This window comes from Ceratotherium simum, chromosome 8 (assembly GCF_057802395.1).
Source record: "Ceratotherium simum simum isolate JZ-2026a chromosome 8, ASM5780239v1, whole genome shotgun sequence".
Classification (NCBI taxonomy): Eukaryota; Metazoa; Chordata; class Mammalia; order Perissodactyla; family Rhinocerotidae; genus Ceratotherium; species Ceratotherium simum.
The window spans coordinates 71078661-71092190 of record NC_141907.1 but is presented as its reverse complement, the minus strand read 5'-3'; the positions used below and the strand labels follow the sequence as shown (position 1 = coordinate 71092190).

Below are 13530 nucleotides of genomic sequence, written 5' to 3'. Positions count from 1 at the left end.
TGATTCCACTTAAGAAGTAACAATAAAAAGCAGCTTTTCAATAGGCTAAAGTGTTTTGTCGTAAGTTCCAGACAAGTAAGAGTCACAATTTTCACCACCACTTAACACTTCAAACACATAAAGTTGTGGCATCTGATCACAAACACTGCACCTGTAATGTTTAGGAGATTATGAAGACTTGCATGATATTCTAAGTTTACATAAAGCTACTTAAGATGAAATATTCAAATCTACAATCCTCACATTCAAATGAATCTAAGCCAGCACAAACTGTAATCTAAAAACACCGTTTACAAGTGACACATATTCAAGCTCAGACAAGTAACAAGCAGAAAATGAGACTCAGCCAATTGCAACATCAGGAATTAAATAACCACTTTACCTTGGCATTTCTTTACCTTTAATGCATGACTCAAATTACAGATACAAGTTTCAAAGAGAAATGCACTAAAATGACTGGTTTTGTAGCTCAGAACTATAAAAAAATTTTAAAACCCTGCATTTTTAAGGTGATGGGCCCTAACAAATAAAATATTTCACTTTTCCAATAAAGCAGAGAAACACAAGTAGTAACATTATGTATTCAAGTATGAAGTGTTTTTCTCTATGCTTTCTTTTCAGGGGATTAATATCTAGAGATTAGAGATTATACCTCTTACATGATCACTAGAGTCCACCGGTATTCTATATCACACCACGCTGCCTGATATACAAACAGAATATATTCTAAAATCCCTTGAGAGCTAGACGTGCTCAATAAAATTTTTAACCGGGAGGAACAGAACGCATGCAAGTGTGAATATATACAAATGAGGAAAGATATAAGGAGAAATGCTCTGTGAACTGTAAATTTCCGTATATGTGTAAAATTAGCACAGAATAGGAATGGCAAAAAGAATGAATAGTCTCCAAGTTCCTCTAGGGAGGTCTTATGTAATGCAGTAGCCATAAATCTGCACCGTGACTTGCATCTGGGCTGGCTGTACCTCTTCTTCTAGCATCCTCAAGGCTCCTCCGTTGTTAGGACTTCACTGCCCCCTCTTAAGCTTTCAAACAGCACAGATTTCTAAAGAAAACTGATTGCATTTGCTGTTGGTAAGTCAGGCTATGACTGACAAGTATGTGCTTTTCTCTTAGAGTTGCACAAAACAGAGGAGAAGTAAGTGGGATTTCTCCTCACTATATGTATAATTCATCGGAGAATATTGTTGTTTCCAATATCTGAAATAGCACCACTAAATACATTAAAATTCTTTAATAGCCACATTGCAATACTCAGTTTGGAGTAACAAACACTTATTGAGTATCTATTATATGTCAGGTGCAGTGATAGATGCTACTTTGATAGCATCTATCAGTGATAGCAGTGATAGATGCAGCTTTGAATTAGACCAGGCAAAATTTCTGATTGTACAGGAGGAGAAGCAAGCTCCTCAAAACAAATAATTTCAATAAACATAGGCCATCATCCTAAAGTGGGAAGGTGAGAGAAAGCTTCCTGAGCTAGGCAATGCCTGCAAGCTTTGACAGTCTTAAGGCAGGAAGCTGTAAGAATAAAGGCATGGAAATATAAAATGGTCTGCATGGAGGGAGGGGAGGGAGGAAGAGAAGAAGTGGGGGTGGTAAGGGGGAGAGGGGAGGAGAGAGGGAAGGAGGGGGAGAGGGACAGAGGTTGAGAGAGAGAGAGAGAGAATGTGTACATGGAGTTGGTGTGAGGTGTGAAATGGGAAATGCTAAAGGATGAGACTAGAGATACAGTCATGAAGAGCCTTTTTTACCATGATCTAAGGAGCCAGAATTTTATCCTGCTTAGATGATGGAAAGTTATCAAATGGCTGAAGGCAGAGAAGAAATGTATTCAGATTTGCAGGGAAATGGAGGACAAATTGTAGCTGAGAGATCAATTTAGAAAGCTATTTCCACAGTCCATGAGCAACAGAGAAATTGAGAGAAAAATCAGTATTATGCTATTATGAATATAGATACTGGAAAGTTTGTATTGGTTTCACCTTTAACTTTCCTTAGTGTTTAAAAACGCAATTTCATTTTTTCCACTTGGATAAATCAAAAGAAGGGAAGTAAATATTCATTCTCAGCTGTATTTAAACTAAAGAACAACCTACTGTACACCCCTTTTCAACTGCTTCTCCAGCCAATCTTTCCCCAATTGAACACTGATATTTTATATGGACTAACCTTACATGAGAAAGGTATGAAGCTACACTATTCTAATTTGGTAGCCACTAGCCACATGTAGCTACGTGAACTTAAATATAACATTCACCTCCTCAGTTGCACCAGCCACAACAAGTGCTCAACAGTCACATGTGACTTGTAACTACTGAATTGGACTTTGCAGATAACAGAACATTTCCTCCGCTGAAGAAGTTCTATTGGACGATGCTGATCCAAAATACAAATCTCTTTAAAATTCAGCCCTGGAAACACAGTAGGCACTTGATTCTTTTTGGCTAAGATGTTGAATCCATCTATAATAGCGTACTCTTCAGAGATATAAAATATATTTGCATCTTAGTATAATGATTGAGTTACTAATATCTGAAATGCATATGATATTTGACCAATATCACATAAAATTCCTTCTTATTTGTATTTACTTCCTTGGAACCGACATGAATGAAATAGAAACTGAATATTAATATTATTTATTTCAGTTCATGGAGTAATCCTAATAATAACTCAATTATATATATATATATACACATACTTTTTTTCTATTCAAAGGGAAATAAGGTGATAAATAAAAACTGAACAGTTCATCTTTACCAGTTTTGGATTTTAGAAAAGAGAGACAAGCTTTGAAAAAAAATTTCTCTCTCCATAAAATATCTCTAGAAGTATCCTACACGATGAACTGTAACATTTACGAATCTATCTTCTTGCTTTCCTGAAATATAACTATAAAAATGTATGAACTTTCAAATTCAATTTTCTCATGGAAATGAAACATTAAGGTGCCTCAATAACGAGAACAGGCTCACATACTTGACTGTTTACATATTCTAGTTGCACAACACAGAGTTTCAGCTGTATTCACAGGGCTGTCACAGAACAGCAAGACCAGGCTAGACCAGAGGTCATAGCATTGAAAGAGAGGAAACAATATTTAATTTTGATGTTGAGTAGATTGACTTAAAACTCCTTAAATAAGTAATATTTAACCATAGTGATTTTTATAGGATGTAATTATATCTGTTCTTCATACTTTCCCTCCTAGTATTAGAATGCAGAGGAGTTTTAACTGCTAGAAACAAAATGCTACTCATGGTCCCACCCAGGGTGTGGAGTGCTGTTCACACTATACTCACAGTACTGGTTCCAAGTCAATTTCTCATAATCAGGAATGTGCTGCCAACCCACAGAGCAAGGGATAGGGAGTGTGTGGTAACTACATCACAAGAGAGATGGTGACAGATACTCCTATTACAAAACAGACAATTTCTCAGATCTTGAGAAAATTCTTGAGAGAGGTGGAAAAGAAAATACTGGGAACAAGGAAGAAAGAAAAAGAGTAGACTAAGACAGTCCTATGCTGAGGTGAATAAAAGCGAAATGAAAAGAATAAAGTAAAAAAAGAGAGTGACATCAAATTTCAAAAATTAGTTTCTACGAGAGAAACCTGTTATGTTTCTTCCCACCCTTTCCCGATTGCTTTATGTATGTAGAGAACTATCTGAAAGGTTGTTAACTTAATAATCATAATAATAATCTTATAATTTTAAAACTTAACTACAATTTCTTTCTCAGGATCTTTTTTGTTCTTTTCTTATTTTGTTCCCAAAGAAATCAGAGCACTCAATGCCAACCTCTGCTTTTTTTTTTTTTTTTTGTGAGGAAGATCAGCCCTGAGCTAACATCCACGTTAATCCTCCTCTTTTTGCTGAGGAAGACCAGCTCTGAGCTAACATCTATTGCCAATCCTCCTTTTTTTTTTTCCCCCCAAAGCCCCAGTAGATAGTTGTATATCATAGTTGCACATCCTTCTAGTTGCTGTATGTGGGACGCGGCCTCAGCATGGCTGGAGAAGCGGTGCGTCGGTGCGCGTCCGGGATCCGAACCCAGGCCGCCAGGAGCAGAGCGCGCGCACTTAACCGCTAAGCCACAGGGCCGGCCTGCCAACCACTGCGTGTGTGTGTGTGTGTGTGTGTGTGTGTGTTTTGAGGAAGATCAGCCCTGGGCTAACATCCGTGCCCATCTTCCTCCACTTTATATGGGATGCCGCCACAGCATGGCTTGCCAAGCGGTGCATCGGTGCATGCCCAGGATCCGAACCCACGAACCCCGGGCTGCCCAGCGGAGCACGTACACCTAACTGCTTGTGCCACGGGGCCGGCCCCCAACCACTGCTTTTTGCTAGTTTACTCCCTTATCTCGTCAGCTACAGGATGACCCTCTTACAGATCCTATGGTAGTAAAGCCCCATCAAAACACTATCTACCACAATAGAGCATGCAACACAACAGAGCTCCATCTTAACACCCATCCAGTGTGGTTTACTGCAGAAAGAACAAAAGTGCCTCATTTTGAGCCTTTCTTTCATTATACTATCTTGTTTTACTGTATTAAAAATTATATAATTTTATTAGGAAGAGACTTAAGCAGTTTGCTAGGCAGTTAGTTGAATGTCTAACTTTCCAGGCAGTAATCAAGTTTTCCCAACAATGTATCTGAAATGTATCTTGTTTCTGCTTGAAATCCCAACGGCAGAGCAGAAGAAATCTTATTCTGGAGCTCAAGAGACCTAGATTCTAAATACAGCTCTATTAGGAATTATGCATCTCCTTTGCACACTATCTATTCTAGGCCTCTGAAAATGAGATGTTTGGTTTAAATGATATCTAGATTCCTTCCAGTACCAAACTCCATGATGTTAAGGTCTGTCTGGTCTCCTCTGTGCTAGCTGGCTGGTGGATGTCAGCTGAGGAGATGCTGTGGAGGTGATTAAGGTAAAGGCTCCTTTCAAGGGGATGGGGCCTGGGCTAAGGAAAAGTTACATATCTGAGCCTGAAGGAGACAACAGACTTTCCTATTATTAGTTCAATGAGCCTCCTCGCATGCGGGAAAGGACAAACTGAAATTTAGCAACTTCTTTTCTTACAATTGTTACATTGACCCATGAACACTGGAACACTTTTTTTCTTTTAAATTAGGAACTCAGTGTAGTGGGAAATCATTACCTGGAACTCTGAAATCTGTGTGAGAAATCCCAATCTCCCATAATGATGAAAACTCGAGCAGTAACTAGTTAGGCGATCCTGGGGATGTTGTTAAATCTTCACAAGCCTAGGAATGTGCTACACGCCCTCTTCTAATTCTAAAGTTACTGATACCCAGTAGCAACTGCCAAATTTAAAGATCACAAAAATTGTACAGAACATTATTAAAATTTTAAAATGCTTTAAAACAAGAATATTTAAAAACAATGTGTACAAGAAAAGGTGTACATTAGTGATATCCCTTGTTCTGCTTGATTTATCACACACAAAAGGGACCTGTGGACTCTACTTTTCATGAGAATTAAATGAGATAAATGGGATTTACATTATTTTCTGTTCTTTTTTCTTCTTTGAATACTAGCTAAAATCTTCATATTAGCAATCTGCACTTTTGTTTGCACAGCTAACATAAATTATCTCATTTTTAGAAAAAGACGACAGGGCATAAACCAGCAAGTTACACAACTATATAACTAACAAGAATGATTGCTTTTGAATTCCAAAATAAAACATTCCTTTCGAATAATGCTTTTAGTCTAAGCAAATATAATTTATTACTACTTACAAGTTACTATATAATAATGGAGTTTATTGAAGGGGGCATAAGCATTTCCATAATAAATCAGCATTTTCAAGATATTTTGTTTAACTTGGTTATAAAATATACTCTGGGGGAAAATGGGCAGGTTCTTTCTGTGAGCACATGCTTTTGAAAACTCTGCAATAGCAAAGAAAGATTTCAGGATGGAAACTGTCCTGTATCAAACAATTCAAAGCATATTTTAAAAAGAAATCTTTTCTTGTATCTCTTGTAATGAATTTAAACCTTCTAAATCTGGAAATTTTGTTTCATAACAAGTTATCATTTTAAACAAATAAGGGTCTACAAAGATTATACATCATCTTTGCAGGGGCCAGCCTGGTGGTGCAAGCGGTTAAGTGCACGCACTCCGCTGCGGCTGCCCGGGGTTCGCCAGTTTGGATCCCGGGTGTGCACCCACACACTGCTTGGCAAGCCATGCTGTGGCGGCGTCCCATGTGAAGCGGAGGAAGATGGGCACGGATGTTAGCCCAGGGCCAGTCTCTCTCAGCAAAAAAAAAAAAAGGAGGATTAGCAGATGTTAGCACAGGGCTGATCGCCTCACACACACACAAAAAAAGATTATACACCATCTTTGCAGATATATATTCATATTTGGAAGCAAGCTGGTCTATGTGCACACGTGTGCACGCACACACTACCTGAGAAGATAAAAGACTCATGCAAACTAGAACATAATTTGGCTTAATACTTACAGGTAATCAAAAAAATCACCTATTCAAAGTATATTAAACAGACTATCACAGCAATATTTAACAGATTAAATATATTTTCATTAATGTTTGATTTCTTCACTGTTTAATTCTCAAACCCAGGTTCATGTGTAAAAAACACTTTCCTCAAGCTTCACTAATCCGCAGTACTATTAATTTACCAACTATTAAGTCAAGTAATCTTCTGAAACACCCACATGAGAACATTAGAAATTATGATTTTATTTTTAATATCACATGTTAAGAAAAGATATTACTTAACCTCTTAAATGTTAGAAATAGTCATCTAGATTGGTATGTATCTTCACTATTTATATTCTGAGACTATCATGGTTTTATCTATTTGAATTATTGAGGGTTTTTTCCCCCCCACAATGGGCAAGGTTTCTTTACATAAATGTCTCGGTGAGGGCATCCTCATAAAAAGGTCAGGCTAAACTACTATTCATATGCTAGCTGTTGTGCAACACTAAATAGTCATAAAATACAACTTCTGAAAGGGGAGACTTTATTTTAAAGCTACGGGAAGTGCCTACTCTTTGCTGTCAACTCTAAAGGTTTACTGATCAGAGTTAAACAGTGAAATCATGCATAAAATAAAGTTCTAAATTTTTATTTTCTGTCTTAATTAAAAGTTTTCAGATCAACATTATATATGACCATCTCATCAAGTTGGCTAATGTTTTTAAAAAATGCATGTATATACAACACCATAATATCAATTAAGTGTTTAATAATTTCCTCCATGATTTCGAATTCTTTACTAATTTGCAATTCCTGAATGCAAAGCTTCTTTTACTAGAAGTAAAGCACAATGTGGAGAGTATGTTCAGTTCTAGAACTATGCTTAAAACTTAAGTAACAGAACAAACTTTTAGCAGGGTACTTTAAAGGCAATCTATGAATCAAAAATATTCTACTGGATGGGCCAGCCTGATGGCGTAGTGGTTAGGTTCGCATGTTCTGCTTTGGCGGCCCACGGTTCACTGGTTCAGATCCCGGGCACGGACCTACTCACTGCTCATCAGGCCATGCTGAGGCTGTGTCCCACATAGAAGAGCCACAACTCTACAACTATGATACACAACTATGTACTGGGGCTTTGGGGAGAAAAAAGAAAAAGAGGAAGATTGGCAACAGATGTTAAAGCAGGGCCAATCTTCCACAAAAAAAAAAAAAAAATTCTACTGGAACAATGACCTTAAAAATGAATATGACCTCTGATTATGTGACTTCTCTCACTGAACGAGAAAGCACCTTACAGTTCACTTTAATCAGCTGTGTCCCAGGGTTTGTCTAGGAGGCAAGGGATGTTATAAAACCTTAATCCTCAAAAATGTAGAGAATTAGATGGAAAACTCTCTCTTATTTTGTTTTCCATCTCTCTATATTAAAAATAGCCTCTATCCATATGTCTAGAACATAATTTTATTCCATTCAGTAGTTTGAGTTTTATGTGTGAATCAGGTATTTTTGAAACAGAGCTTTGCCCTGCAAATAATAAGAATTTATCATTTATAAAGTTATTTTTATGCCTCATACTAATAATGTAATAATTTGATTTATTAATCACTTTACATTCATTACCCAATTAACCTATTTTTGTGAAGCACATTTTACAGATGGGGTAACTTGGAGTGATTAAGCCTAATTGCTGATTAAACCTAATTGCTGAAGTAAAGATCATATAGCTACTGAATGGAGTAATTCAAACCTAGGCTGACTCTAAATCTATAAACGTAAATACTATGATTTTAAAACTATTAATTTAAAACTTTATTCTAGACCAAACAAATTATAACCTCCAGGAGTCGTGTCCCAAAATTTGTTTTTTGAAGCTGGTGGTTTGGGAACCACTGCACCACCACCACGCTACTCTGCCTCCCTAGGATGGCTGATTTTGATGAACTGGGTCTATTTCCCTGAACCAGGCCTTTATGGAAGCCTCCCACGAGGTAGTGTGTGACAGACGGTACTGTGGAGGACTAAAAACAAGTAGAAAACATGGCTCTTGCCCATGACAAGCTTACAATATAAAACTATACTGCCCAAAATATTGAGACTATAAAGCGACAGGACTGGGCATGCACAGTAGGGATGACTTTGTGGAAGCAGTGTGTACTTTGATTAGGGTTTTGGTGGAAGGGAGAATAGAAACCAACAGAGAAGTAAGAGACTAACTTGGGTACAAAGGTTTGCCAGGGTAAATAAGACTTGTAGAATGGTTTAATAACCCTTCTTTATTTCAAAACACAATTTTAAATATTTCAATTCAATTTGCTCTCAAACATAACCCAAAATTACTAACCTTCTACATTCATGGCTTCTCTCAGAACCTGAAGTTTCTTCTGTCTCTCTCGGATTCGGTCCAAAGCACTTAATATTGCTGAGGAGGTAGGCAATTCTCGTGTGTGAAACATTGGATCTATTTTCTGAGGGCCAAATATATCCAAGGCTATGCTTCCATCTGAGTATCTTGCCTCCTTTTTTCTGGGAGTAGTTGAAGTCCGCACTGTTACTCCCTGAGGGAGAAAGTGTCCGTATCTGCCAGTCTCCCCAGAAGAGAAGTCTCTGTCAGCTGTGCAAAGCAAGTCCATGGATGAAGCCCAAATCTTCTTCTTGGGAAGCACATCAATGTCAGAGGTAGCTTTTTTTTCTGCGTCACTAGTTTTGAACTGGTAAGGGGAGCAGGTATTTTCAGAATCTTTGTGTCCAGAATTATTATCTGATGAAATGTCCTTGAAATAATCTTGCTCATCTTGTGTGTCTCTGATGGACAGAACTCCCATTGATTTACTAAGCCCTTTGTTAAGAAAGGTCTGATGAGAGAATGGAGACTTGTGTATGTCTAGTACATCAGAAGTAGAGCTTCTTCCTGGAATGATAAGAATCTATCATGTATGCACAGAATTTTTAGAAAATAACTGGAGTGTAACCTTACTATTGACAATGAAAGCGGTGGCAATTTTCTAAATTCTTTAAGTGGAGGATCAGAGATGAAATGGAATGGTGGTGCTTGTGATAGTGGAAATGGAAATAGATCCCACGTTTGTATAACTTTTCGTAGTCCATTGTTTCTCATCTAATGAAATCAACGATATATGGAGCTTACTTTTTTGAGTAGTAGTAGTTTACATTCAACAAAGGTGAATTATTTGGTTCTAAAACATAGATAAAAGTTTCTGATACTATTCAGTTTGGTAGAATATTAATGATCCATGAAATGATTTGGGGTAATAATAGAACATACAGTGTACTCGTTTAACTTCTAAAGGTATAATTCAAATATGTATTACTTCAATATAATGCCCTGCTCTTTTCTGGTCATTGAAATAAATATGTTTAAGGAAGAAACAAAGAATTCTGGATAAAAATGATTATGGCATTTGGAATTCTTAAATGTCCAAGTTTTATTATGATTAGATATGTTTTCATAAAATTTGATTGTGTTTAAAATCCAGATAATCTGTGTCTAAATTATGCAAGAAATTTAATTTTTCCATGGCCGACCATCATGTACTAAAATAGCTTTTGCTCTCAAACACAATACATCAATATTTGGCCACTGGAATCAAGTACCAATTCTTATTTATTCTTTAGTTTTTGATGTAGTTAAAACCAGTAAGCCTTCTAATTTTTGTAAGGCAGCAGTCTGTAAATGAATTGAGACAGCAAAAATGCCCAACCAGAACTTAATTTTTTGAATACATAGATTCAACAACAAAAAAAATCATAAATATATGGCTCCACTATTGAAAAAAGAAATGTACAGAAATATTTTATAGTTTCTAACCCAATAGCCCATAAACACTGAAGATTCCCTGTGTGACCTTCTGTGATCCCTCTTTGATAACCTATTTGCTATGTATACATATAAAATAAAGACTAAAACCTTCCTAGTAATAATAAATCGCTTATTAATTCATTTAAAGTAGTCAATTGCCTCTCCAGAGTAACAACTATAAGCTTTAATTCCCCAACAACAAATTTTACCTTAAAAATCTTAGAAAAGTGAACTCATTTTAGAATGGCAACAAATAGTCGCTTACTTGAGAATTAGATTCAAGCATTTTGCTTTTCTTTCAACTCATCTTCCCCTAAATATGGATCCACTTAAGTGCAAATAAGGATAACATCAATTTGGGGCACATCATAAAGAACACTGAGAAATATACCACACCACATGCAGACACATAGATTGTCACAGACTCTAGCTCCAATGTAAGATAATTTAAAACTGATAAACATATGTCTATGTTACAGGATTTTAGGGGTAAATTACATTCTTAAACAAACCACATATTGAAACTCAATTTAAAATTTTATTAATAAATAGAGAACAGAGATATTCTTGAAAATTGATAGAATATATTAGATAAAAAATAAGAATGGAAAGGATTTAATAATCATACAACCATAGATGAACTCAACAATCTGCCTTCTTTTACTACCTTGACTACGAACAAGCAGTCAAAACTTGAAGAAAATCAAACAAGTAGGTATTTTGGCAACACCATCAATTCTTGGTCAACCACTTTGGGCACTCAACACCATGTGTTAACAGTACGTTCACTCACTTTCCACAATGACTGCTTCACTTTTCCTCATTCTTCAAATTTCCCACCTTCACTCTCTCCTCTCTTTTATCTGATGATCTTATCTCTTATTCCATCCAGAAAATAGAAGCTGTCACAAGAGAGCTTTCTCATTTTTCCATGACTAATTCTACACATCTACTCATGTCTGCAAACCTTTTCCCTATTATCTCAAAGGATGAAATTTCCTACTAGTTGAAGGCCAATTCCCAATGTGTTCAACTCCTCCCTCCTTTGACTTTATCATAGTTTTTACTCTTTTTGTGTGTGTGTGAGGAAGATTAGCCCTGAGCTAACATCTGTTGCCAATCCTCCTCTTTTTGCTGAGGAAGATTGGCCCTGGGCTAACATGCATGTCCATCTTCCTTTACTTTATATGTGGGACGCCCGCCACAGCATGGCTTGATAAGCAGTGTGCAGGTCCGCACCCGGGATCCGAACCTGCAAACCCCACGCCACTGAAGAGGAACACGCAAACTTAACCACTACACCACTGGGCCAGCCCTGGATTTTACTTGTTTGGTTAACTTCTCCCCACTCTGCTTCCATTTTCATCACTCCCCCTTTCTATTGAGTCATTTCCATCAGTATACAAACATGCTCCTAATATGTCCATAATAAAAACAAACTTCTCCCCTGTTACCACATTTCCCTCTAGCTACTGCTGTCTCCAATTTCTCCCTTCCCATTCATTATTCTACCCACATTGGTCAAGTTCCAACTCCTCCACACCTTGGCAACTCTCATCATGTATCACTAATGACCTCTACATTGCCAAATCCAATGGACGCTTTTGTATCCACATCTTACTTATTTCTCAACAACAACTGATAAGGATGTTGTTAGTGCCCTTGACCTGATTCCACTCTTGGCGACCCTGTGTACAGCAGAGCAGAACCCTCCCTGGTCTTTTTGCACCATCCTCTCATCTTCCAGCACTGTATCAGACAATGCTCTGCTGCTATTCATATAGTTTTCATGGCCAATTTTTTGGGAAATGGGTGGCCAGTTCCTTCTTCCTAATCTGTCTTAGTCTGGAAGCTCCGCCGAAACCTGCCCACCATAGGTGACCCTGCTGGTATTTGAAATACCAGTGGTGGTGGTGAGAGTGCTGAATCTTAACCACTAGACCACCAGGGCTGGCTGAGAGTGATGACAATCCCTTAAAGAACCACTTTCCTCTCTTTACAAGGCTGGTTTCCTCCTACTTCTCAGACTGCTCATTCTTAGTCTTTCCTTTTTCCTCCTCTACTGGATATCCAAATGCTGGATTTCCTTAAGTATCAGTTTTAGAACCCTATCTTTTCACTCTTTCCTTATACAATTTCATCTATTACCAAGGCTTTAAATATTATCTGCATACTGACAACTCCCCAATTTATATTCTTGGCACTGATCGCTTCTGAGAGCTCCAATCTTATATAATTGGAACTTCTACTAGTATATCTCAGAAGCACCTCAAACTGAACATGCTTAAAACTAATCTTTTACTTTGCACATCCAGAGATGTTCATTCTACCCCAGTCTTTCCAATTTCAATCAGTGGCACCATTATCCAAGTGATTGCTCAAAACAGAGATATGGGCACCATCCTGAAATTCTTCATCTTCTTTATTCCCCAAATCAAATCCATCAGAAAGTGCTGGCTATTAAAATGCTCAAAGATATCTTACCCCATGTGATTATTTCCAATTCCACTGGCCTGGCCCGATTCCTAATTAACATTATCACTTGGCTAGATAACGGCAATGCCTTCCAGATAGGCCTGCTGCTGCTGCTTCTTTCTTCATCCAACTACCCTCCACTCAGCAGCCAGAATGACCTTCTCAAGTATAAGTTCCACAATGCTACACCCTGTTTAATAAGTCTCAAAGGCATACTATTACACTCTACATCAAATCTAGACTCCTTGCAGGTCTGCCACTTGAATCATTCTTAGTCTCATCTCCACTTCTCTTATTCTATCCAGGCCACTGTTTTTATTTGTTAAGCTCTCTTGTTATGTTAGGGTCTTTGTACATACTGTTTTCTCTACCCTGAATAGTCTACTCCCGACCTTTCTTATGGTTAGTTGTTTTTTATCCTATAGTTTTACTTTAAATATGACTTCTTCAGTGAAGCTTACCCTGAGCACTATTGAAATAGATCACTTTCCAAATGTATCATGAGTCCATTGCATTTGTAACAGGTAAATTTATCATTCTCTCTTGGGTCATTAGTATTTACTAACAATATATTAATGGGCCACGGTGTCCCAGGAGAGCCATGTCTTCTCACTAGCCATATGAGGCTTAAAACTAATTGCTAATAAGGTGGCTCTTGGACAACTACTGCTTTATAAATGCTAGGTTTTTATTGTCTTTAAGCAAATAAGTAGATATAAA

The 13530-nt window shown here is 37.4% G+C and overlaps 1 protein-coding gene across 14 annotated transcripts in view; it reads right to left on the bottom strand.

Annotated features, from left to right (window-relative positions):
• Positions 1 to 13530, bottom strand: part of PTPN13 (protein tyrosine phosphatase non-receptor type 13) — a 210396-nt gene that overhangs the window by 90583 nt on the left and 106283 nt on the right. For 13 of the 14 annotated variants that reach the window (XM_014787858.2, XM_087434547.1, XM_014787859.2 and 10 more), the window contains one exon: positions 8860 to 9426. The exons of the other annotated variant lie outside the window; for it this stretch is intronic. In XM_014787858.2, the coding sequence (XP_014643344.1) occupies positions 8860 to 9426 (567 nt within the window). The remainder of the gene's footprint in view (positions 1 to 8859; positions 9427 to 13530) is intronic. 14 annotated transcript variants of the gene reach the window in all.